Source organism: Coffea arabica, chromosome 7c (assembly GCF_036785885.1).
Source record: "Coffea arabica cultivar ET-39 chromosome 7c, Coffea Arabica ET-39 HiFi, whole genome shotgun sequence".
Classification (NCBI taxonomy): domain Eukaryota; kingdom Viridiplantae; phylum Streptophyta; class Magnoliopsida; order Gentianales; family Rubiaceae; genus Coffea; species Coffea arabica.
In genome coordinates this window covers 1368882-1396096 of record NC_092322.1, presented here as the reverse complement: position 1 = coordinate 1396096, position 27215 = coordinate 1368882, and the positions used below count along the sequence as shown (strand labels likewise).

The window sequence follows — 27215 nt, the reverse complement described above, 5'->3', positions numbered from 1 at the left end:
AGTCTCTCCTTCAAGAAATAGATGAAACACCACAGGAGTGAAATGGAGGAATTTGCTTACTTTCAGCCAGCTAACAGTGTGGATTAATGGCTCTCTCGGTGGCTGGAATTTGCTTTACGTTCCGTTAATGAATAGTACTTGGCTACCTTGATCAAGCCTCTCCTCATTTGCCCTCAAGAGTCGAAACCTGCACCCATACTCAAAATCAATCAAAAGTAGAAGCCATGGTAAGAAAAAAAGAAAACAACACTAATAAAAGCGGACACAATCACTTTTCAATACATGTTTGTAACTCGAGCCTTTGTAGTGTACTGCTAAGGATTTTCGATTATTATTCTCAATAAAAGTCAAGCTATGGTGTTTTGAAATCAGAAACCCTTCCGGGAGTAATGGTTCTTAGCTTTTCGAGTTAAAACCTTCAAATTACAAAAAAAAAAAAAAAAACTCCAGCTTAGATCAGCGAAAGAAATACGAATAAACCAGTTAGATTGAAAAGAATTACCCCAACACTCTCCAGTATATTGACGACATCATAAACCGCCTCCGCTCAACACCTGCAAACAACCGCATAAAGAGGCGATACCATCACATTCAGAAGAAAAGGTCTTTCGGTCCGTCTGTATTTTTACCTGGAGACGAAAGAGGAAAACGAAAAAATGGAGTGGAAAAACTGAAAACGTAGGAGATGAATACAAGACTGCCTAATTGAAAGGCAGCATGATCTACTCCAGTGGAGTCAACACCGTCTTTGCTGTACTGCTTCAAGAAGCTGTTATTGAGAACAAGAAAAAAAAAATGCAAAATTAGTTCTATACGATGATCACGTGAGCAGAAGATATAGTACTGGTGCATACTTGGAGCATAAGGCGCTAAGGGATTTCTCTCTGCGGCAATAAAATGGAGGGTTTTTTGCTTTCGGAATCACGAGAGGCATGCGAGGACCACATTCCTTTACGCCGAATACAAGCTGTCATTGAATCAAGATTGAGGAGGAGGGATACGCATCTGTACAAGTAAGAGACAGAAAAGTTGAAAAGGAACAAGGAAATGATAAGTTCCATGGCGGGCAAACGCTCGCTATTCATAATGTCTCCGAAGACAAGAATGTGATTGCAGAGGAGCGTTTGAGAATGAGGATTTGAAGCAGGGAGGGCCGAGGGGGCATCTCCCTTTTCCTTTGTTCATCTTCTTTTGTTTCCCTTATGATTCGGGCGGGGAAAAAGCCTTTGCTGCTTTCTTTTTTTTTTTTTCAAATTGGAACCTAAGCGCGCTAAACCCAAAGCGGCCTCGCGAGTCACGCTTTTTACCAGTAACAGTAGCATATACCCTCTCAGTTTTAGCTTTTAGGAATGCGCTTTCCTTTCTGATTCGCTTTTCTAAGAGACACAAAGTCGTGGTTTTTGTATGATAAAAGTTGATTTCAAAAGTTACATGGAACGCTACAGTCTACAGCTTCGAACAATCAATAACGGCATCGCTTGCAACTGCTAAAGAGATGTGCATCGGCCAATAAGTTCTCCTATCACTGAGAGCCAGTCAATTGCTCTGAATTAATAAATCTATATGCCCAAAAACAATTGTAATCGAATTCATCCAGCCGACGGTACAGCGCACTGACCAAACCAAAAAGGAAAGGCCCCCAAAACTATTAAGGATAGAGCCACAACAACTTTGATCGCGAGAATATCAATCAGATCATTAAACAAATGAATTGCGCATGAGAAATGGTTCAAACTTTCAATTCCTTTCATATAATCTAACTCAATGCTGCTAGTAATCACATGACACCCACTCAAACAAAATCAGAAAGAAATAAAAACTATGGAACTGGTCGTCCAACAAAAGTACCAAAACAGAGTAATCTGAAATCTATTGGTCAGCAGTGGTGACTTGCTGCCACTCCCCATCAACAGCTTCCTTCCACATGGAGACATTGTTGTCTCCAGCAGCCACAGCCAGCAAATTTCCAGTAAGAGACCATGAGACCCTCCAGACTGGGGTCTTAAAGTCCCTCAAAACCTTACCTTCCCATTGATCACCTTCTTTAGCTACGGTCCATATGACAACAGTACCATCTTGTGAAGCACTGGCGATGGTGGACTTTGGAAGCCCCAAATTGGGCGCCCAAGCAACATCTCTCACCCAATCAGCATGCATCTGAAGAGCGGGGAAGCAATCCATCTTCCAAATGCCATTATACAGTTTCCAGACCTTTACAGTATTGTCACAACCACCAGATGCTAGCTTCTGAACAGGGTCAAGGATACTTGTTCCAACTAAAGCACCAGGAGCTGTTGAAGGAGCCCATGAAACCGAGGTCACTCCAACGGGATGAGCTTGATCTATTCTTGTGGTGTCCCAGGTACCATCCGACCTAGCTGTGTACACTGAAATATTTCCATCAGAGGATCCGCAAGCCAAGCAGAGCCCAAGTTCATGTGGCGCCCATGCAATAGAATTGACTGATGACTTATGGTCACTGAACACGTGAGCCTGTGACCACTCATTTTGATTACCTTCCTTCCAGATGATAACCTTACCGTCATAGGAACAAGATGCAAGAAGTGAGCCAAATTTAGGGTGTGCCCAAGCAACCTGCCAAACAGGACCTTGATGACCACTCAAAGTGGCAAGGTGCTGGGAAGTATTATTGTTACTCACACCAATAACCTTTATGGTGGAGTCAGATGAAGCTGTTGCAACTCGTTTTCCATAGTAGTCCATAGAAACATCATGAACCGTGTCATTATGACCCGTTTCAATCTTCTGTGCCGGCATTATGTTATTACCTCTTGATTAATTTAGCACTAGATTTTTATGTCTGCAACCTCCTCTAAGTCACACTTGTACAGCTGCTATCTGCTCCTGTAATTACAGATCAAAATCAAATGTGCATTTTTTGTTCAAAATTACAAGTGCTCGAAAAAAATCTGAAAGGCTAGCAAATTTGAACTATAATACTAGAAACTGATTTAACCAAAAATCCTATCCAATGTGGATACTTTGCTGAAACTCATGGTCATGTGACAGTGGTCATTAATTGGCACTAATTATCGATGTATGCCTGAAAAGGAGTACAATGAAAGGTACAAGCTCACGGATGGACAAAGTAGACAGAAGAATGCTTTGTGAACTTAAATTACTGGCAAAATGAAAAGCCCTAAGCAATAGTGTCATCATCCTAATGACAGAAAAAAGAAACAGTGAAAATCAGTTTAACCCAATGACATCCAGTTATCTCAATCCCCAGAAAGACGAATGAATATTATCATGAATCCGCAATTATACGTTTCATTGTAGACATTAATCTGGAATCAGATGTTCCATTCTGATCATTAGATTAATCTAAACAATTCACGTCCCACAAATACCTCATGCCCTTGAGGATAAAATACATTATGTCCATTAAACAAAAAACGAAGAAAGAATCTGTGAACACTTTTTCACCGTTTTACTCAAACCAAAATAAATAAATAAAAGAAATGAAACCAAAGACGGATAAAGCCCCTAAGCTATAAGATAAGTAAGCCTAAAATCAACAACTATCTTGAGCAGCAAATGATCAATTATTCACCAGTTTTCCGTCTAAGCATGATCTAGTTGTAGCCCGCAAAAAATATTCCAACCCCTGAATTTATAAAGATCTCCGTGTTTCCGAACGTACAATCGATTACAACTGGTATGTCATCTAATCCGAATTGAAATTCCCTATTCATGAACTTAATTTAGACAAAGTTTAAGACACCTAAATCTACGGGAAAGATCTACACATTCAATATATAGATCTTGAACCCAAAAAAGTAGATATAAAAGGAAATCAGTGGGGGGAAGGAATGGAGGTTTACCGGCGAATTGGTGTAAAATAGGGATCCGGCACTGAGCGTATTGGCTCCGATGGATCGGGAGGAGCTAGGGAATATTACTAGAGAATCCCAGCTGATGAGATTTGAGACACAGAAGAAACGCCTTTGCACCTCTATTGTTCAAGGGTTTGCTTGGACATGGAATAGAATGTATTCTATAGTACTAACTTTTCTTTTTCTTTTGGGATAATTTCAGAAACCTCCCCTGAGGTTTCTGACATTTATACTTACCTCCCCTGTGGTTTGAACAATTACACTGACCTCCCCTGAGGTTACTAATCCTTTACAAATTCAGTCCAAATTATTAAAATATTATTTTAGAGAGTGAAATTAGAATTTTGTACCTGATTTGTCCTTTGTGCTACATGTCTAATGAATGGCAAAGTATTACAAATTAATTAACAATTAATAAACTTTAACGAGCGTAGTTTATAGACAAATACGTATTGCCTATTTAAAGTACCGGCTCTTTACATGAATTTTATTTTCAAATATTTACTTTATCACAAATATTTATTCTCAAATACAGATTTGTATTTACTCTCAAATATTTAATTTTTGTTAAACACAAAACCTACCAGTTTTTCTTCCGTAGAAATATTAATATAACACTTTCTCAATTTTAGTTATAAATATTTATGTATTTAACATAAATTAAATGATTCAAGATAAAATATCCATAAAGAGCCAATACTTTACTCATGTAATGGATGAAAGTCATAAAAAATTAATAGTTTATGAGGCCATTTATTTTTTAAAAAATATTTAATTTATATTAAATAGATAACCTACTGATTTTTTTTTGCAAGAATATTATTTTAACACTTTTTAATTTTTAATTACAAATGTTAATATATTTATCATAAATTAAATATTTGAAAATAAAATATCTGTAAAGAGCCGATACTTCAAATAGGTTATGTGTATTTGCTTATAAACTATTATAGTCCTTTTTTGGTAAGATATCATGATTCAAATCTACTCATATATTACCACATCATTCAGTCATTTGATAACTCTTATTTTATATTCAATAATGATGAATTTAATTTGAAGCACGTCCCCGGCTGACAAATGCTCTGATCAAGTTCGTTTTCGGTCTGACCGGACGTGCCCAGTCAGCACGTCCCGGTCTGGCATCTACTGGCACCACTGAATTTTTTGCAGAGAATATTTAGTCAAATTTTTAGTTACGGGGCCGTGCTGAGTCAGCACGGCCGCTATACAATTAGAAAGACTCCTGTCAGAGGTACATTTGACGGTTATTTTTTTTAAATACAAATAATCTGAGAAATTAGCCCCCTTTTCATCGGTAATTAATGCATCATTCTTTATAGTCGAACAAATGCTCAAAAGCCATATTTAACTAAAAGTGCGTTCAGAATGTGGGCTATTTTGCGTGTCCATGAAAAGAAGAATGGAAAAGGGGGGGAAAAAATGGGAAGTACTTTTGCCTCTGAAAGTACTTTCACAAGAGACAGTAGTAATAAAAAAAGTTAAGGGAGAGGTTAAATTCACATCTTATATGCGTTAGATACTTGCACCCTTAACTTTTAAGCATCAAATCAAATATTGCAATATCTTTTCTAGAGGGAAAAAAAATTTTGGAAAGGAAAACATGCAATACTTCATTGTGAGTTTTATATAAAATTCCTTTTTTTTTTTCAACATTTATTTTTCTCTAAAGCCGCTCCAGTTTATTCCTCTTTTTCTATTATTACCTACAACCTTTATTTTGTTTAAAATTTTTTTTAACACTTATACATAACCAAATGTGACCAAATGGAGGCGTTTGTTTTAAATCAATATGATTGCATATTCCACCTTGAAAACTGTCTAGATTTTAATTTTATGCAATTGAAATATATAGACACTACCATTTACATCGTTATTTGTAATTGAAAAGTTCTAGGTTGCTAAGTTTATTTTAAATTAGAAATTAATATTGTTATACACTTGTAAACTGTGTGGAAATATTCTCCACTACAATGCAAACTTTTGTTTTTCCTATTTTCCCTAGGTAAAAATATGTTTCTTTAAATTATAAAAAAAAAGTATCAAATAAACTTTAAAAGCTAAGGCCATTATTGTTATCAAGTAAAATGTACAGGACATGGACTCAACATGGAAGGCGTTAATTTAGCCCCCTCCTAAAATTAAAGAAACATATGCACGATTTGATTGCTTTAGATTCTCATCGGAAGGGAAAGCGCAACCGGGACTATCTATTTTGTTTTTGTTTTAATCATTACACCCATATCGCTTTTCTATTTTCTATTTATTTATTTTTTTAATTTAACACGGTAAAAATGTCTTGTCAGTTTTAATGCAACTACGAGAATTTGCAAATTGTCAGTTTGAGGATAAAAGGTCTTGGTGGCCATTTTATACATCAGTTTTTAATCATCAAACTATTTTCATCTCAATTTAGCCATTCAACTAATTAATTAGTATACTTGTGGTCATTTCATGAGTTTTTCTCATAATTTACGAAATAAACCTAACACATGCAAGTCACATGTCAAAATTTAAGATCAAATATGTCCGCTGAACTTCTCAATCCAAATCCGAAAACTCCAATGACTAGTACACTTTTGATCACTCAAATAAATTTTTTTTTTTATTTCAATATAGTCATTGAACTCTTAAATCTACATACTAGGTCATTTAGTCAAGTGTTTCTATGAACGCTAACGGAATGAGCTCTATGTGCATTTCATCTACAAAAAACAAGGACAATTTCATATGATCAATTTTAAAATTTTTTTCAGCTAGAGTTTTGATTTTTTTTAACTAACAAAAATAAAATTTAAAAAATGAGTAGTTGCTTTAATATATTCTAATTTATAAGTTTTGACAAAAAGTCTAAATTATATATTCAAGTTATTATGTATTGCTTCCAAGAACGTGAAATTTGAATGAAAATAGTAGATCTAATGATAAATTTTGAATGAAAACTCGTTAATATACTATTTTGGTGAGTTGAGTATCCAATTTGAACAAAGATTACTAAGAATATGTTGTTTTGTATGGTTCAATGGCTAAATTTAAGATTTTTGCCTTATCTAAGATTTATGATTTTTTGCATGTGCATTCATTTTGTTATATTTAACACCGAATTTGAACAAAATGGCCACTGATATACGTATTTGTGAGTCGAGTGATCATTTTGAATAAAAAAAAATAATTGAGCAGTTAAAAGTATATGATTAGAGCAGTTTAGCAGACGTTAAAATTTTTTTCTTTGAGTTGAAAAGTTTAGTGGACACGTTTAGCTTGTAGATTAAAAGCAAAATTCGACAAAATAGTCACGAGTGGACCGATTAGTTAGTTGAGTGGTTGAATCGAAACAAAAAAAATAGTTTGATTTATCGTTGAGGTTTTTTGCCCTAAGTTTAAACACACTTAATTCTTTTGAACTTTTATTTAATTTGTGCTTCATCCCTTGAAACAAAATGTTATGCAATTTGCACCTTTGACTGATTGGATGTATTTTTTTTTATTGAATACGATAGAATTATTCTAAACCTACTTATACTCTATATTAGAGGAAGGAGATCGAAAGATGTTCCGAGACGAGTGCCTACAAACCCACTGAAAAGCCTGAATTTTTTGAAATACAGATCAAGAAATCTCTTGACCTACATCCAAATGAACATTTAAAATTCTCATAGTTGCTAGCTGATTGGATGTATTGAATAGTCAATTATTTGAAAATATTATTTTATTTGCACCGTACCCATAACCACGTATTTCAAAACGCTGGTATTTAAAGAAGAAATGTACCCGAAGGCGGTTCATATTTTACCAGAAAAAGGTCATCATGTTTTACAGCCTTTTATTTTTGCCGGGGGGGGGGGGGGGGGGGAATAAATTCTAGTACAAATTACGAATACAAGAAAAATCGTCGACTCCAAACTGGTTAATATCTGCTCGCAATTTGATAATCCCATCGATTTTGTATTGTTAACTTAGAAGAAGACTCAAAAAAAAAAAAAAGGAAAAAAGAACTGTGGTCCCACGCCCATGACCAGATTGCTGGACTATTTCCCAGTGTTCTCGTTGCATAACATAGACTCGACAAGTCGACACTCGACAGTCGTCTTCCTTGAGATCTATCTCCACTACCACCACCACCATCATCGGTTCGTAACCACTGCTTCCTGATGGCTTTCTCCTCCCGCCGCGGCGGAGGCGGCTGGGCCCACTCTTTTCTCCCATCAACCACCAAACACGCCGCAAAACAACCCCGCAAATCCCGCAGGCGCACGGCGTTAAAGGACTTCATCCTCGCCAACTTCTTCACCATCGGACTCTCCGTCTCTCTTCTCCTCTTCCTCCTCATTGTCTTCAGCTACGGCTTCCCTAAACCCCTTCTCTCCTCCCACCTCGGGGCTGCCCGAACCCGGTTCTCCGGCAGGACCCGAAAGCCCGTTTACCGCAAATCGCCTGCCAGCAGCAACGCCGTTTCGGCTGCTGTCGTGGACATAACGACAAAGGATTTGTACGACAAGATCCAGTTCTTGGACAAAGATGGCGGGGCCTGGAAGCAAGGCTGGAAGGTTACTTATAAAGGGAACGAGTGGGATAACGAGAAACTCAAGATATTTGTGGTTCCACATTCGCATAATGATCCTGGTTGGCGTCTCACCGTCGAGGAGTACTATGATAGGCAGTCTAGGCATATTCTGGATACAATTGTGGAGACGCTGTCTAAGGTAATACTAATACTAATGCTTGTGCCAAACGGCAGCTTACAATTTTGGTTGGTTTTCATTTCATGACTCTAATTCAGTTTGGAGTTGGGGGCCATGCTGTTTTGGTGCCAGTAGGAAAAAGAAAGAAAAACAAGAACAAATGATATTTAATGGCCTTCTAATACGATTCTAGTGCGCTGTTAGTGGTAATTATTGAGGGGTTTTATCATCAACCTTTACTATATAGCGGAGTTATTGGTTTACCGAGTTTTAGAGTCTGCTGTTTATTTGCTGTTATCTATGATCGGATTGTACAGGATAGTCGGCGAAAATTTATTTGGGAAGAGATGTCTTATCTGGAGAGATGGTGGAGGGATGCTTCAGATACCAAAAGAGAGTCGTTCATCAATTTAGTGAAGAATGGGCAGTTGGAAATTGTTGGTGGTGGCTGGGTGATGAATGATGAGGTAAGTTCATAGCCTAACATGCGTGGTTTCTAGTTGATACACAAGCGTACTTTCTTCTATCGTGAATGCTCTTGTGGTTATTCATTTTTAGCTGGTTTGGTCGATGTTTATTAGTTGTGGTCCTTGTGGAGAACGTGCCATATGAAGTCATCTGATAAGCAAATTGAAGGAATACCTGAGGTACTTGAAGTTATGACCAGTCCAAGATGTCAAAATGAAACTAAAAGTATTAATTATAATCTTGGAACTACTCTGCAAGATGTCATTTACTCATTTAGTAACATAGGTGATTGGTTTGTGCTAGCACTGAAAAGAAGTCAGCTTGCACATCATGATCTCCTTGATGGATGATGATGGATTTAGGAGAGGCTCCGACAGATATATTTGATACTAATTAGGTACATGATACAGGCTGGTACGATTGCTACTCTGGTAGTCACTTATCTGATTTTGTTTATTATGGGAACCAACTGAAGCTGATTTGCTTGGTATACTGGAACAATCTGAATGGGAAAAGCCATTGCAACTTATATTTTTCATATCCTTTGTGGTTTAGAAAGTAAAAGTGGGAAACGCATTCCAAACAAAAACTTATTTCAGTTGAGCCCCAGAACCTCCATTCCACGAAGGAAACCTAAAGAAAATCTACTCAGACATCAGCTTGGAAAGAGAAAACTAGAAGGAAACCTAAGAAAAGTCCACTCAGATGTCAGCTTGGGAAGAGAATACTACGCGTCTGTGGTGTACCCACGAATATTTGCCTTCAGCTTCATGTTCTTACTCTTGTGATGATTTGCACATCAGTGTGCTGGGAACTTTTGCGATTGTCATGTAAACATTTTTCCATACTTCTATATGTACGTTGAATATATGAAATAGTCATCTCATACTCCTTAACCTTTTTCCAGTTGTGAGTGTAACCTACTTTTTGTCCCTTTTTTCCCTGATTTTTTACTTGTATGGTAAAATTTTGCTTAGATTGCCTCAATTCTGGTGAAGTAAGTGCAAACCTTGTAAAGGAATAATCTTGTTGGTCATTATAATCAGAATGAGCATCTTCATCTTCTCTGGAAGGAAAACTATTGAAAATTATTAGCTTTTTCCATTCACAGATGAGTCCATCTCTCCACAGGGGTCTTGCTTTGTTAGCATTGATTGTGTAACATAATTATCATAATTTCTTAAGTTTGCTAATGATGTCTAACTGCTATACTTTATTTTTCTTTGTGCAGGCTAATTCACATTATTTTGCGATCCTTGAACAGGTAAACAGCAGGCATTTCTAGAATCAGTTCCTCGTATTCCTCCATGGCTGTATTTGATTGATTTGCTAGTTTACCACAATAAGTTTGCTTTTCTTGTCAACTGCTGCATCCTGGATAGTTTTTTTTTTTTTTTTTTTTTAAATTTTATATAATTGCTTTTTATGATAAGATTAGCACAAGGTTGTTCTATATGGAAACAAACTATAGCACATTGGGTCTAGTCTTCTTGTGTCTTTTGCTTGGTTGTATCAAAACTAGTTTGATTGTACTTATCTTGGAAAACTGGAACCTTAATTACTGACTTCTTGGAGCCTAAAGATATAAGCTTTATCGTTGGTGTCTTTAGTAGATACAACTTTTATTTCTGAGACTTTACCTTTTTGGAGAGTTAGAAGCTAGTGTGTGGCTGGTCTGTACTGCAGATAGAGTTTAAAATATTGTCACTGCTTCTTTTCTTCAAATATTTGCTGATGGTAGTGGAAATTAGTCTCAAACAATTTTAAAAGTTCCTCCTAATTTGTCTTGCAATTCTTAACCAGATAACTGAAGGAAATATGTGGTTAAATGAAACTGTTGGAGTTATTCCTAAAAACTCTTGGGCTATAGATCCTTTTGGTTATTCATCAACTATGGCATATCTGCTCCGTCGCATGGGTTTTGAGAACATGCTTATACAGAGGACGCATTATGAGTTGAAGAAGGAACTGGCTTTGACTAAAAATTTGGAATATGTATGGAGACAGAGCTGGGATGCTGAGGAAACAACTGATATGTTTGTCCACATGATGCCGTTCTATTCTTATGATATTCCGCATACTTGTGGGCCAGAGCCTGCAATCTGTTGTCAGTTTGACTTTGCTCGTATGCGGGGTTTTGTATATGAGCTCTGTCCTTGGGGAAAACATCCGATAGAGACCACCCAGGAGAATGTGAAGGAGAGAGCGAATATGCTTTTAGATCAATATAGGAAGAAATCGACATTGTACCGAACAAATACACTGCTTGTTCCCCTTGGAGATGATTTCCGTTACATCAGCATTGATGAAGCTGAAGCTCAGTTTAGGAACTATCAAATGCTGTTTGATTATATTAACTCTGATCCTAGCTTGAATGCTGAAGCAAAGTTTGGTACTCTTGAAGATTATTTCCAAACTCTACATGAAGAGGCTGACAGAGTTAATTATTCTCGTCATCATGAGGTTGGATCTGCTCAAAGAGGTGGTTTTCCATCTTTATCAGGTGATTTCTTTACTTATGCTGATAGACAACAGGATTACTGGAGTGGTTATTATGTTTCCCGGCCTTTCTTCAAGGCTGTTGATCGTGTACTCGAACAGACACTTCGCAGTGCTGAAATAATGATGGCTTTTTTGCTGGGGTATTGCCAGAGAGCACAGTGTGAAAAATTACCGACTGGATTCTCTTACAAGCTGACAGCTGCAAGAAGGAACCTAGCTTTATTTCAGCATCATGATGGAGTGACTGGTACTGCAAAGGATCATGTGGTTAAAGACTATGGGACACGGATGCATATGGCTTTACAGGACCTCCAGATTTTCATGTCCAAGGCCATAGAAGTGCTGCTGGGCATCCGCCATGAGAAAAATGATCATAACCCAGCTCAATTCGAGCCAGCACAAGTGAGATCTAAATATGATGCTCAACCAGTACATAAAGCCATTAGCGCTCAGGAGGGGACAGTTCAAACTGTGGTTGTGTTTAATCCCCTGGAACAAACAAGAAATGAGATCATCATGGTTGTTGTTCAAAGACCAGATGTAACAGTTCTGGACTCGAACTGGACCTGTGTAAAAAGCCAAATTTCTCCTGAATTGCACCATGGTAGAAGCAAACATTTTACTGGAAACCATCGTCTTTACTGGAAAGCTTCTATCCCTCCTATGGGACTGCAAACATACTATGTTGCTAATGGTTTCGTGGGATGTGAAAAGGCCAAACCGGCAAGACTTCAAATTTCCAGTGCTGATGATTTACCCTGTCCCGCTCCATATGCTTGCTCAAAAGTAGAAGGTGACGCCATCGAGATCAGTAATCAACATAGGAAACTCACCTTCCAAGTCGACCTTGGGTTGTTGCAGAAAATAAGCAATATTGATGGTTCCCAAAATATTGTTGCTGAGGAACTAGGTATGTACTCAAGCACGGAAAGTGGAGCCTATCTTTTTAAACCAAATGGTGATGCTGAGTCTATCGTCCGGGCAGGTGGAATATTGGTGGTCTCAGAGGGCCATTTGGTTCAGGAAGTGTACTCTTGTCCTAAGACAGCATATGACAAAAGCCCAGTTTCCCATAGTACCCGCATGTATAATGGTGATAAGACCATACAAGAACATCTAATTGAGAAGGAATATCATGTTGAACTTCTTGGACATGAATTCAATGACAGAGAGTTGATAGCTAGGTACAAGACTGATGTTGATAATAAGAGGATTTTCTACTCTGATTTGAATGGGTACCAAATGAGCCGTAGACAGACCTATGACAAGATCCCCCCACAGGGAAATTACTATCCAATGCCATCTCTAGCATTCATGCAAGCCTCCAATGGACTGCGCTTCTCTGTCCATACTCGGCAATCACTTGGTGTGGCAAGCCTTAAGAATGGATATTTAGAGATTATGCTTGATCGCCGTCTAACGAGAGATGATGGACGTGGTCTTGGCCAAGGAGTGATGGATAACCGTCCGATGAATGTTGTCTTTCATATCCTTCTGGAATCCAACATTTCACAAATTGCAGATCCTGTCTCAAGCTCTCATCCTTTAAGTCCCTCTCTTTTATCACAGTTGGTTGGTGCCCACTTGAATTATCCTGTACATGTATTTGTTGCCAAGAAGTCTCAGGAGATATCTGTGCAGCCACCTCCTAGATCTTTCTCTCCTTTGGCAGCTCCCTTACCCTGTGACTTGCATGTAGTGAACTTCAAGGTCCCTCGCCCTTCTAAATACTCACAACAGCCCCTTCAAGAGGCTAGATTTGTTCTGATTTTGCAAAGACGACACTGGGACTCCTCATATTGTAGGAAGGGCAGGTCTGAATGTATGAGCGTGGCCGATGTGCCTGTCAATTTATTTGACATGTTCAAGGGGCTTGCAGTGTTGAATGCAAAAGCAACTTCTCTAAACCTTTTACATGATGACACGGAGATGCTTGGTTACAGTGAGCAGTTTCAGGAAGGTGCTCGAGAAGGGCATGTCCTCATATCTCCCATGGAAATTCAGGCTTATAAATTGGATCTACGGCCTCATGAATGACTTAGAAGTCACAAGAATACCAACTTTGTTTCTTTTCTCTCACTGATTCCATCTCTGGTTCATTGGTGGCACAGAGGATTGCCTAGCTTTTATCCATTCTCTGCTACCAAATCAGGTTGGACAGATTCCCTGCTTCACTGGGGTATGGGACCAATTAACTTCTCAAGGTGCATAGATGATCCAACAAGTTAGAAAAGTACAATCAATAGCAGAGATATACGACATTCCTGTTATGTTAGAGATGGCTGTTCATAGTACTCAGATTGCGTCTATGCTACAGAGCTGATGTGTAGATTACATCAGCTGGAAGAATTGGGGCAGTGCAATTATGTCTTCCACAAAAGTCAGAATATCATAAACCGAAGTTTTGATAGGGTTAAAAGTTTTACATGCAGTTCCATATTGGATAGATTTGGTAATATCATATGGATAAACATCTCGCTGTAAGACATCTTATAAAAATTGGTGATGTACTGTTAAGTTTGTTACACTTGTATGATTATATCACTGAAGCAGGGACCAAAGCTTTGATCCTTCCAAAGCTCTGTTTTCTGGTTATAAAACATTCCTCCTGCAACTGCACGGCTTTTTCTGTTTGAAATTTTGAGATCAATGGCTTAGTTTGTCACTCGGGGGTGAAGCGTGACAATCACTGTTGCACTCATCTTGCCACGGCCGTGAACAGGCAACGAGCAACTTTGTGCACCATTCCTTTTGTTTATTCCCTGGTAAAATCAGTTTCTGTGATTGGTTTTGGGCGCATCGATTTCATTTTGTCATCCCATTTTCCACTTCCCTTGTGTAATAAATTGCCCGGTCTGAAATCCAATCTGTCTTTCATTTTGCAATCCGATTACCACTTACACTTGATATTGGCACTATACTCAGACTAGACTTCAGCCTCTACAATAAGATTCGACCAGTTGGTGATCCACTCTTATCTTTGTCCATAAGACAGCTCTCTCTAGGTATTTGTTTCGTATAAAAAAAAGGCCAAAAGGAAAGTAGCACATTTGCAGGTTACACAATGACGATATACAAGAAGCATTCAGATTATTAAATAGGGTGCGGGAGGTAGCAGTATACAACATGGAATCTATAATTTTTACTTTCTGAGTGCTCTATCGATTAGCATTGCAATTTACTTTTGGTATAAGAGCAGTTATGACATAAAATCCAAGAAGTATAATGCAAAATGGAGCTTCCAAAATGCAGCTTGATTATCTCACAGAATGATTTCTTCCTGCACGCTCATATTAAGTGTCCTGTGAGGAAGAACGATGGAGTTGATCACCACAACCTCATCTTCAACAGTCACAGCTTCCCCTGTATAAGAGATCATGGGATTGAAGATATATATATATATATCTTTATATATATTTAACTGTTTATTATGCGTTGTATGTCACGCCAACTTACATGGATGACCAAACAGGCAGACGCAATCAGAATTCATGATATCCTAATCTTCTTCCTCCAACATTATGAATTATGGAATACTTGAAATTTTTGGAGTTTGACAAATCTGAAACTCTTGAGGGAACTACACCACATGGAGGAAAACTATACATGCACTTCATTAATTAAGTGAATAAATTACCTGAACCATGAAAAAGCAAAAAACAATACCTGCCAAGGAGGCCTCGTTGATCTAGTGGCTAAGATTGAAACCTAAGAATTAGAGGTCCTGGGTTCAAATTCCCTGCCCTCTCCGGACTTCCTTTGCTAAAAAAATAAATAAACAAGAAAAATGGAGAGAATACCAGGGCGGCGAGACCACTTCCCAAGAGATGACTTCGATCCAACATTAGGGTGCAAGACAACTGTGTGGTATATACTGCAACTTTCATACTACAATTCGATCATAACTACCTTGATTTCTACAATTCGATCATAAAAGCAAATGTCAGATTAATAGACGTGCCAGAGGGCTTCTATCAGTATGAGAAAATAAAACAAATAAGCTGTACAAAGATGGTATCACACACATGATTTTTTGACAAAGTCAACTATGACATTGAATCGGACTGATGTCATTGTCGATTCGCGGTTCAATCGATCAAACCGGTCGATTCGATTCGATTTTCAAAACATTGCAAAAAACACGTAAACGCTTCCCAAAAAAAAAGGAAAAAAAAGAAAAAGTGGATATCGATACCAAAAGCTAATAGTGTGGTTCTTCATCACCAAGGAGAAACAACACGACCATATGCTCCCTCGGTCGACTATTGTAAGACGAAAGCAAAATCATTAAGGTGGTCAAATAAATAAGAACTATGCGCAATGGGATGACACACAGGAGAATCTTCCATCATGAGATCTCTAAAGTAATAAAGGTCCCCCGCCGAACCATGAGGCCCGTCTTCTTTCAAATATCTACAAAATAATTTTTATAAAAGGACAGAAAACCACTCTCAGATTCAATGCTCAAGTTTTGTACTGGAAACTTGGGAAAGTTAGGCAGCCAAAACAAAGAAAAAGGGAAAGAAGAAAGCATGGAATCGAGTATTAGTAGAAACCAAACGGCCAAAGTTCGCCTGATGACAGAGACTCTAAGCTCACTGGAGATTGAAGAGACGTATAAAGCAAATTCTCTCTCCTCGTAAAAACCGATCAGAAATATTTGTGCCAAGTTCTTGATCTGCACAAACAGCACGGTCGAATTCTAATGCTGAATCACAACGGAAAGATACCGATATCTTCTTCTTCTTCTTCCAGTAGTCCTTTTCAGGATGGAATTCTACTCAAAAACGACAATCAAAAGGCATACCCTTTTACAAGCAGAAAATATGATGGTGAACCATGGGCTGGCCAGCCAAAGGGAAAAGAGGCTTGGGAGTATTAAAAGAAAGTGGCCGAAATCGAGTGCCTGCAACATTTTTTGTCAAAGAAACAAGGAGGGATACGCACAGTTACTATAAATTATGCTCAAATTTCAACCAGGAAAGGCAATTCACAAACATGTAGCGGTCCATTTCTAAGCAAGGAAAGTGAGAAAGATGGTGGTAATCGGAAGTCGATACTAATGGTTGGTTGAACAGACCAGACCTTTAGTGGGTCCGCCGACATGATAACAGCTACCACCTTCTCCTCCGAGCTCCCCATATCTGCGCCACCCTCACACCCGACACAGATTTCAATTGCAACGGCGGTATTAAATTGAGGTGGAACTTGGAAGTTCGGAGGGCAGGGACTGTTCGATCGTGGGACTGTGGACGATTTTTTTTTGTTTTCCCCTTATTCCCATTATGATTCTTCAGTCCTAGTGTGGCATTAAGAAATACCGGCCCATACGCTTGTTTTTTTTTTTTCCCCTAACGATAACAATCCATACGCTTGTCAATCAGCTAATTTCAATCGTTTCACATTTCTACCCTTTAAATTTTGAAATGTTAACAGAGAAATGATTCATCTAACACGAATAAATAATCATACTAGCATATGGGCATCTCAGTTTGCTTTGTATCTCTTGTTAGTTGGGATATTCATCCCTGCAATCAAAGCAGCTGCCTTTCCGACAACTGGCATTTCTGCTGTCAGCACACTCACTGATGTTGCTTGTTCTTGGAAAAAACCAAAATTCGTCCTAGAAACTGACAAAAACTAACTAAACCTATCAGCTTGGGTGCCTCAAAATTGGATAATCCTCCTTTTGCAGCCTTCCAGCTTTGAAAGGATACTTGCTTCGTACCAGCCACCTGTGTTTCTGCCAGATTAAACTCCAAGCCCCCTAAAAATATTCAGTACAATTACTTGCTTGTTATTACAGCATTTGACAGATGGTTGACAGATGGAAAAAAATGTTACAAAAGCTATTGAAAAAAAAAAAGAGAGGACAAGGTAAAAACTTAGAATATGAAAGTGCTGTACCCCGGTGAATCAGTAATGGCAATATTTCCAATCTCATGCCTGCTTGTTGCCGCAAACTCAAAAAGCCATCTCTGAAGACGTCAGCAAGATGTTCATTGGTAAAAGCATTTTTCGTCGAATACTACTCATTTAACACATTCCACCTGCAATGTTAAATCCTTGATCCCAGCATCCTCTAATACGTGAGACACTTGAGCCTTTGCAGAAGCTTTACTTGCCTCCGTTGATATGTGAAGATGGAGGGTCCCAACAACATCAGTGTTCGTCAGACTCCAAAAGTGCAGATTCTGAATTCCACGCACACCATCCACCTTCATAGCATCATTTACTGCTTGTCTGAGATCCTGCTCAAGAGCTCTTGGAACTCTTTGCAGCAAGATTTCAGCAGAATTTCTAAGCAATGGAATCACAGAAGATATAATCAGTACAGATATAAAGATAGAGCAGGCAGGGTCTGCAACGAGCCATCCTTTATACTTAATTAAGAGTGTGGCAACAACCACACCGACACTTCCCATGGTGTCTGCTAAAACATGCAAGAAGATGCCTTCCATGTTATGGTCAATATGATGGTGGTGTTGCTGCTTCCTGTTAAGTTCCTCCAAGTGTGAATGATCATGACCATGCAAGTCCCCTAAGACATGCACACTCTGACCAGCATGACTTCCATGAGATTGGCCATTCACACACAATGAACCATCACAGATTAGCGTGCCAGCACCATGATCATAACGATGGAGATCATCATGACCGTCGCACTGCATTGTTCCACATTCTTCACCTTCTTTCTTGTCACTTTTCTGGTGATTATCACAATCATGGTGCTCGTGATGACCAACATGGTGTTCCGCATCACCAGAGCAAGGTTTCACATGGCTGTTGTGGACAACAGGAACACACTCGTGAGTTTTGTGCTGAATTTGGCATTTATGGTCATGTGAATGGTGGTGGTGGCTGTGATGGGAATGAGAATCAGAGCGGGAATTTGAGTGCGAATGGGAATGTGAGTGGGTACATGTTCCAGAACCACCATGCGCATGATGATGCTCCTCATGAAAAAAGATCAATCCCACTACATTGACAAGCAGCCCTCCAACAGACACTGCCAACAAGCTGTTTGTAGAGATCTCTTGAGGATCCAAGATCCTCTCAAATGACTCCAGCACAATTAGAGCTCCTACAAGAACCAGAAAGACAGCATTCACATATCCTGAAAGAACCTCGAATCTTCCACGACCATAGTTGAACTGACCATTTGCTGGGAGGCGTGAAATGTACGATGCATACAAGCCAATCACAAGGGCAGCACAGTCAAACAACATGTGACATGCATCTGATATCAACCCAAGACTGTTACTCATGAAACCCGCCACAAATTCTATAACCATGTAAGCAGCATTTATCAACAGGAAAAGAGCAATCTTGCGTGACTTTCTTTCACTCAAAATGTGGCGAATGGGCTTCATAATAGACATGGCGAATGAGTCCGATGATTCAACACCTAATTCAATATAATTAGGATGAACAGGATCCAATTCGCTCACAGAAACCCACAGCAACAATCCACAAATCAGTAAACCCCAAAGGGAAAGCTCTGGAAAATAGAACAACTCCAAAATAACTGTACAAACAAAAGTGACAAGATACTCCCTCTGAAAATCTTTGGAAGCAGCAACTTTCTCATCAGTGTAATTCTCACTCAAAAGCACTCCAAACACAACTGTATTGGCCAGAGGCCAACCAAGATTTGCAATGGAAATGCTATCTCCTTCAACTTCGAATATAAACATACTGATCACAGCAGGTACGAAAAGCACAACAGTTGTGAAAAACAGTGAAAGCAACCGAACCCGTTTTGGCCCCAGTTGCCTAACAGTACCCCAGTTCATCGAAACCCGCTCATAACACCCTAAAAACCCAGACAAGAACGGAAGCAACATCGGCCAAATTCTAATACAATTCTGACCAGGAAAAAATGACAATCCAAATTTGTGAACGTTGATAGAAGAGAAAGGGAAGCAGTCAAGACGATCCCAACTAATAGATAACAAAAACAACCCAGAAAACAAGGCAATAAAGCCACGAACCTTAGACATGCCAATTTGAGTTTTACCAATAAAGTTGCGATTTTTACCCTCAGCAATGAAACGCGCAGCTACATTTCCGGACAATTCAGCAAGAATCAACGCAGCTGTACCGCAGTAACGGAGGGCTTGGAAACGGAGGAGGAATATTACGGCTAGGAGGAGTGATTTAGCAACCAGAAGTCTATACTGGGATTGAGTAATGGAGGTGAAAGAGAAAATGGGCTGGCGTTGTTTTTGATGAAAATGATCTCTAAAGGAAGAAGAAGATAGGGAAATGAAGAGAGGGAAAGAGAGTGTGAGGAGGAAAGAGAGGAGAGAGACTAAGAAAGAGAAGGGGAAGATGGAGAAAGAGGAAGGGGAGGAACGAAGGAATGGGAGGAGAGAGTAGAGGGAGCGAAGGGAGAAAAGGAGGAAGAGGAAGGAGAGAGAGGTTTTAGAGCTCGAAGTCTTGGTGGAGAGAGAGGACAGGCGGTGTTTGGAGGGGGTTGGGGTGGGAGTCGCCGGCGGGAAGGGGAATCCTTGATACGGTGTGGGTCTTGAGGTGGTTGGCGTAGTGTGAGGAACAGTGGTGCGTGGTGGAAGCGAGAGCCGGCTCGGGCGGTGATGGTGGTGGTTGTGGTGGTGGTGGTGCTCTGCCATGATCGGAGGGGCCTTTTTTCACCTATTTCCGATCTCTGGACAAATGCAAAGTTCGATCTAGTACTCGAGATTGGAATTGAACAGTTCAATCCGAGGGGTTCAAGAATCAAGACTGCAGAAGGCTTTCATTGAAAAGAAGGGATAATTGCAGAAACCTCCCCTGAGGTTTCTGACACTTGCACTGACCTCCCCTATAGTTTGAAAAATAGTACTGACCTTCTCTGAACCTACTAATCTTTTGCAAATTCAGTCCAAACGATTAAAATATTGTTTTAGGGAGTCAAATTATAATTTTATACCATACTGGCCATTTGTGCTATATGTCCAACGAATAATAAAGTACTACAAATCAATTAACAATTAATAAACTTTAAACAGTGTAGTTTATGGGCAGATATGCATTACCCATTTAAAGTACCGGCTCTTTATGAATATTTTATTTTCAAATATTTAATTTATGATAAATATGTCAATGTTTGTAAGTAAAATTCAAAAAGTGTTACAGTAATATTCTTACAAAAAGGAAATCGGTAGGTTATCTATTTAATATAATTAAATATTTAAAAAAAATGACCCATAAAGTATTAATTCTTTATAGTTTTCATCCATTATACGAGTAAAGTATTGACTTTTTATGAATATTTTATTCTGAATCATTTAATTTATATTAAATACATAAATATTTGTAACTAAAAAAGAAAAAGTGTTACATTAATATTTTTACGGAATGAAAACTGATAAGTTTTGTATTTAACAAAAATTAAATATTTGAGAGTAAATACAAATCTTTGTGCTCTCAAATATTTAATTTTTGTTAAATACAAAAACCAACCAATTTCCAATTTCCGTTCCATAACAGATTTTGTGCAGATTGAAGAAGGCCGGGCCCCACTCTGCCAAAACAGAGTTAATTAATTTGAAGCGGGCAACTGGCGAGTGGATATGGCTATCGGGGCTTTTGTGTAGAACTATGTCGGCTTGAGATACAAATTTTGGGACTCGGGGCACGGACAGTTGCATGTGCAATTGTTTCGGGCAATTTTGATCATTATTAACTATGCGTAACTTTTTTTATACATCGTATAACTTTTTTTTCACAGAATGTATTTTCATAACAGATAGTGATGAGCCCCATATTTGATGCGAAAATCGAATTACATGATGTAATTTCAGTCGCACAAAATTTTGAGGATAAATCTTGGCCCTTAATCTTGCAGGAACGGTCGTACTGCCCCAAATCCCAAATTTTGTGGGTTGCACGCCGGGCTTGTTAAGATCCCCATCCCATCTATACAGAGTCCAAGGTGACATAGATTTTAGTGCGATCTGTTTTTTCAGTACTTTTGGTGTGGAACGTTGGATCTCAGTAATAGTGGGCCTCACCTCTTCAGGACTCTTGTTCCAATGAGCCGGGCCTCGAGACCGAGTTCATGCAGGTTGCATTTGGCATCTTTTTTTTTTTTTTTTTTTGGGGGGGTCAAATGGAAAAGCACCATTTGATTCGATCCAAGCATTACGTTTATTTTCATGATCATTTATATCCCAATGGCGTTACGTTACACCACACGTATGAATGATACTCCCTCCGTTCCACTTTGATAGTCCTGTATTCCTTTTTCATCTGTCCCAAATTGTAGTCCACTTTCCAATTGAAGAATGTAGTTGTATTTTAATTTTCCTAAAATACCCTTATTCTATGTAAGTAGTTATTACTATAAATCTATCATATTTAATGAAAGTTGGTTCTTTTTTTACCATCAATTCAAGTTTCCATAATTTTGTACCATATTTAATATGAGGGTATTTTAGGAAAATAGCAATCTAAATTTACTTTTCCAATAAAGTTAACTATTTTTTCTTAAACTGTGTGAAAAAAAAAACAGAACTATCAAAGTGGGACGGAGGGAGTATATTATTATTTGCCTGTGTGATTAATTAATTAGTCTCTCCAGCAAATATAGCAGTAGTATTCTTTATTCATTCATTTATTTTTTTTTGGGGACAAGCACAAAAGCACACAACGCTATGCTCATAGTAATCGGTAGTAGTACTGCTATTCACTAGCGGTATAAATTAACGGAGCATCGCGCACCAGAAGGACAGAAAATTAATGCATGATATCAATATCATGAGAAGAAACAAAATGGTTAAAACAGATTGACACAGTTTGTCGTATATATTCAGATTGGGAATATTTGCATGGATTTGATGACATGTACGACTGGGGTGCTAGCAAGTCAAGCTGCTCGCGAGTTGATCAAAAGCTTGACTCGAGCTCGGTAAAATCGAGCTCAAGCTACTCGTTAAATTTAACGAGTCGAGTTCGAGCTCAAGAAATAAATACTCGAGTGCTCGTCGAGCTTAATCGAGCTTTCATATTTTATTTATATTATATTATATATTATATATTTTAAAAAAAATTATAGATTTATTTCAAAACTCGAGCTCGAGCTCGAGTAGCTCGGGCTTGATATTTATTCGAGCTTACTCGAGCTCAACCGAATCGAGTTCGAGTTTAGTTTTATTTCATCGAGTCGAGCTCGAGTCCAAATTTTTTACTCGATCGAGCTCGAGTAGCACAAATTTTGATTGAGCTCGAGCTCGACTCGGCTCAATAGTACCTCTATGTACGACAGAGCACAAGAAAGCCTGTTCCCCAGTTGGTTCGGTTTTGAGAGTATCGTCTCATAATTTTAGTGCATGCAGATAGGTACACGCCAAATGTAGCTAGGTAGCTAGCAGACCGGGACGCTTAAACCAAAATGGCGTCCAGAACCTGGAAGAGATAACAATGTCCCAATTATGTTGGAGGCCGCGTGTCAGTATTTAGCAGCTATGGATCCCATATGCATATGTTAAATATTGGGCTGGTCAATTCCATATGGTAGGAGGAGTGAAATAAGGGGAGTGGTTTCCATGTCAGTATATCACAAAAGAGCAGCAGGAGCGGGGAAGGTGCAGAAAAGACTCACTGATTGGTGCATGGCCCCGATTGACGTCTTGGATTTGTGACGCAAAAGGTAATTGCAATAAACAGCCGTTTTATGGAGCAGGACAGGAGCATTAGTGCTTTTTTTTTTTTTTCTTTTTAATCAATTATGTATGGATAGTGATCAATACCATATGGCTCCGTACGTAGATCAGCGGGTCTCTCCTGTTCCGACTTTAGATGTTTTTGACAGAGTCATCGCACCTGCATCTGCATTATCGATCGTCAGGAGTGTAAGTAGCATCACTATGACACGACGTAATTGGTTCATCAGGCCGAGCCAAGTATATAGACCAGACTACAGGAGTTTCGCCACTTTCATTGCTTTTTTGGTCGTCTGAATCAGTTCTGCCCACAGAAAAAGGTGACACACAAATATATACGTACCCCTATGAGTGTATGTTGTCGTCTGTAATCAGATTCTCAGAGCTAAATTGATCCAGCAAACGTCAAATTCGAAGCACGAGATGACCGTGAGCCGAGACAGATACCCTCGTTCCTTCGCGTGGGCAGAAGAAGCCAGTTACAAATTCCATAACGCTCGGACGTGCTGGAAATTAATATGCTGGTTAGGTTGTATACGGAAGAAAAAGAAGGAAAGAAAGAAAGAAAAAGGATCTTACGTATCCCGTCAAGCCAATCATTCTTTCAAATGGATCTTACGTCTTAGTTTTAGTGGTGAAATAAAGCTGGAGGAATGGTTGGTCATTGGTAAATGGTAGAGGATAATCTTATAAAGTTGGTTATTGTGTTGGAGCTTTTCGCGATAATTTGTTTTTTCAACTCCAATATAATTGGCAAATCATCATCATGCAAAAGGCTAATTAAGTTGCCTACGCGGCAGATGTGCGAAGAGTCCAAGTGAGTGACCAAGCATTCAGTTTCAGGCGTGGCGTGCTTTTTGAAGGAGGAATGTATAGTGCCTGCTGCACGAGGACATACTAATGTACTGGTGCTAGTGTTATATTCTTGGGCAAATAGGACCGCCGTGACGAGGCAGCCAACTAAAATTTTTTTTCCGTTCTTGCTGTAACCTTCAGCCTTGTAAGCTAGGGAGCTCATTTATAGTGATCGTCCTGTATTCCATTAACCACCCATTTAACGACAAAGTTGTATATAGTAGTTTCCAACATGCACTGGTGGAACCCAACAAGAACACTAGTATATAGTCTCAACTTCTTAAGTGATTCCTCTAAACTTCTATTGCCCCTTTCATGCGTGCTTACTGAAACACTGAGAATTTGAAAGAAACAAGAAACAAACAAGTTATCCTCTCAATTCTCCCACGCCTCTCTATTTCATCATTTTTTCCGGGTTGATACTTTTTCCAGAGTCTAGAACCAGTTCCCCAGCTTCGATTTTCCCATTCGACTCTGACACTCATGGCCGGAGGACACAGACTAACCGCAGGACTCAATAAGCCCATTGTACTTCTCATTGGTACGTAGTTTTTCATCTGCATGTTCACTTTTTTTTCCTTGTTCTTTCTGGTTTTTCTTTAAAGAAACAATCCGGCTACCGGTATTATTAAAAATGCACCACGATTTATACGCTGGGCCTGTGAATATTTACAAGTACTTGAAACGTTCTCACCAGTCATAGCTGGCGTGGAGAGGTTTGCATTCAAGGGTGTGGCGTCCAATTTGGTGACTTATCTTACTGATGTTGTTAAAATGAGCAACTCGTCGGCGGCGAAGATGGTTAACAGTTGGTGCGGTTTTACGTCTATGGTGCCGCTGGTAGTGGCTCCGCTTGCTGACTCTTACTGGGACCGGTATACCACCGTACAATCTGCTGCCTTGCTCTATGCTTTGGTAAAGTCTCTCAACTTTCCCTTTCCCTTTCCCTTTCACTCCTTGTGTTTGGTTTGGCCCCTACGAAGCTTAATATTGGGCTGTTGCGTTACGAATTCAGATGCTTGTTGCTTCTTTTCTCCTGTTGTTTTTTGTGTATCCATTGCTAATTATTTAGTGGAATTTGATGTGGAAATGGTGGGATACCTGCTAAGGTGTGTATCCACAAAGGTAAATGGAACCCGAGTCATTTCCCACTTCTTTTGCCAAGTGAAATTGCTTTTTTGCTATTAAAAAAAAAAAAAAAAATTGGTGCTACTATCTAGTAGTTTAATGTACCATTGATGTGGCGATTTACTTGTAGTGTATTGATTGATGAGAAGCATTGTCAAAATTTTTGAATCTGCTGCAGCTTTAACGTAGTCTGGTTTTTCATTCAATTATGTTTAAAATCTAGAGAATTTGAATGGAAATGTAACTAAAAGCCAGCGGTGCCAATGTTGTTAGTATAACTTAGAATTTGGCGTATGGCATATGAGACGACGACCGTAATCTTTCGTTTCGTTTGCCCAGGGACTCGTAATGTTAGCGTCTACGGCGCTGGGATGGCTTTTGATTCCGATCGGCAAAGTTAGCTCCTCGGCACTCCTTCACTGGTCTCTCTATCTGATTTCACTAGGCCAAGGTGGGTATAACCCTTCCTTGCAAGCCTTTGGAGCTGATCAGCTGGACGATGGGGATGAATTACCTAGCAACAAAACTGACCACAGTTCTGATAAGAGGAGATTATTTTTCCAGTGGTGGTACTTCGGCATCTGTTGTGGCAGCTTGCTTGGAGTCTCCCTCATGTCATATATCCAAGATACTCTGGGATGGGGATTGGGATTTGCCATCCCTGCAATTTCATTTCTAGCGTCCATTGCAATATTTTTATTGGGGAACCGGTTTTATAAGCATAAGAAGGCCAAGAATGTCGATAACAAGTCGACGGAAAACATGACACAAACAGTCAAAACAACTCTATCGAGGATGTTCTGCGGCAAGATTGATTTGGATAGAAACTCAGATGTGGCCGAGCTAGAGTAAGCGTCTCTCTATTTTACAGTTGCATGATACTAGCAATTCTACAAAGTACTAACGACCGGGTGTTGTCCTTGTAGACTCCAGGAGAAACCACTCTTTGACGCAGATCCTGAAGGAATGGAAGGCTTGTATGAGAAATCTGAGAATGAGAATCATCTTGTTCAAATTGCAAAAATGGTGCTGCCTCTGCTGCCAGTTTGGACCATGCTTCTGATGTTTGCTGTGATTTTTCAGCAACCTCCAACATTCTTTACCAAACAAGGCATGACGATGAAGAGGAACATCGGCAGCAAATTCAAGATCCCACCAGCAGCACTTCAAAGTGCAATAACCGTCTCTATTATCCTCTTGATGCCTTTGTATGACATCCTCTTCATACCCTTAACCCGAATCCTCACTCAAAATGAGAAAGGAATCAGCGTGATACAGAGGATGGGAATTGGAATGTTTTTGTCGGTGATAGCCATGGTGATTGCTGCTTTAACTGAAAGGAAGAGGCTTGAGCTGAGCAGACAAATGGTAGCTTCCGATCTGCTGTCTGAAACCGTACCATTGAGCATCTTTTGGCTGCTTCCTCAATACATTTTGTTGGGCATTTCTGATATATTCACGGTCGTAGGCATGCAAGAGTTCTTCTATTCTGAGGTTCCTCTCAGATTTAGAACAATGGGTATAGCTCTGTATACCAGCGTCTTCGGGGTAGGAAGCTTCTTAAGCGCCCTCCTTATATCTCTCGTTGAATGCTTCACGAGTTCCGGTGGAAGAGAAAACAGTTGGTTCAATGATGACATGAGAAATTCCCGTCTAGACAGCTACTACTGGCTGCTAGCCATACTCGATTCTGTAAGCTTCGTGGGATTTGTAATTTTCTTTAGATTCCATAAAAGTAGAATATGACCGGTCAGCTCAGTTGTAGCCAAGTTCGCATTGTATCAAACGAAGAAGTTGTATTCAGTCAGTACTCAGTAGTGTGCTCCTTTTCGTTGTATATGTAATATGTCTCCTCGATTTACCTATTATCCCAAAGGCCAACTTATTATTCTTGGAGAAGTCAAAAAAGTGTTTCTGCCATGGGAGATGAAAATAAGACTGCTCCAATATATCTTCAAACTTCCATCCTGATCGTTGATCAATGGAGATGGAGTAATAATTTATTACGTAAGGCAACAGTAGCTAGCTTTACATAC

General features: G+C 39.1%; 4 protein-coding genes across 5 annotated transcripts; 2 read left to right on the top strand and 2 right to left on the bottom strand.

Annotated features, from left to right (window-relative positions):
• Positions 1-1725: 1725 nt before the first annotated feature.
• Positions 1726-4021, bottom strand: LOC113698760 (protein transport protein SEC13 homolog B-like). Of its 2 annotated transcripts, none has more exons than XM_072056956.1 (2): positions 3846-4021; positions 1726-2859 (listed from the first exon to the last, which is right to left on the bottom strand). In XM_072056956.1, exon 2 carries the CDS (start codon positions 2776-2778, stop codon positions 1870-1872), a length of 909 nt encoding a protein of 302 aa, XP_071913057.1. In that variant the 5' UTR covers positions 2779-2859; positions 3846-4021; the 3' UTR covers positions 1726-1869. The 2 variants fall into 2 exon arrangements, with proteins under 2 accessions (XP_071913057.1, XP_027074496.1); XM_027218695.2 differs by having other exon boundaries at positions 1726-2865; positions 3846-4019.
• A 3811-nt stretch (positions 4022-7832) lies between these two features.
• On the top strand, positions 7833-14168 carry LOC113698780 (alpha-mannosidase 2). The gene is made up of 4 exons (XM_027218727.2): positions 7833-8581; positions 8878-9027; positions 10260-10292; positions 10832-14168. The coding sequence occupies exons 1-4, from the start codon at positions 8030-8032 to the stop codon at positions 13565-13567; spliced, it is 3471 nt and encodes a 1156-aa protein (XP_027074528.2). The 5' UTR covers positions 7833-8029; the 3' UTR covers positions 13568-14168.
• A 2812-nt stretch (positions 14169-16980) lies between these two features.
• On the bottom strand, positions 16981-20265 carry LOC113700014 (uncharacterized). Its single transcript, XM_027220412.2, has 2 exons — positions 17438-20265; positions 16981-17297 (listed from the first exon to the last, which is right to left on the bottom strand). The coding sequence occupies exon 1, from the start codon at positions 20161-20163 to the stop codon at positions 17563-17565; it is 2601 nt and encodes an 866-aa protein (XP_027076213.2). The 5' UTR covers positions 20164-20265; the 3' UTR covers positions 16981-17297; positions 17438-17562.
• Positions 20266-24089: 3824 nt separating this feature from the next.
• On the top strand, positions 24090-27047 carry LOC113698410 (protein NRT1/ PTR FAMILY 5.9-like). Its single transcript, XM_027218226.2, has 4 exons — positions 24090-24592; positions 24749-24966; positions 25519-26027; positions 26106-27047. Exons 1-4 carry the CDS (start codon positions 24535-24537, stop codon positions 26923-26925), a joined length of 1605 nt encoding a protein of 534 aa, XP_027074027.1. The 5' UTR covers positions 24090-24534; the 3' UTR covers positions 26926-27047.
• The last annotated feature ends 168 nt before the right edge of the window (positions 27048-27215 follow it).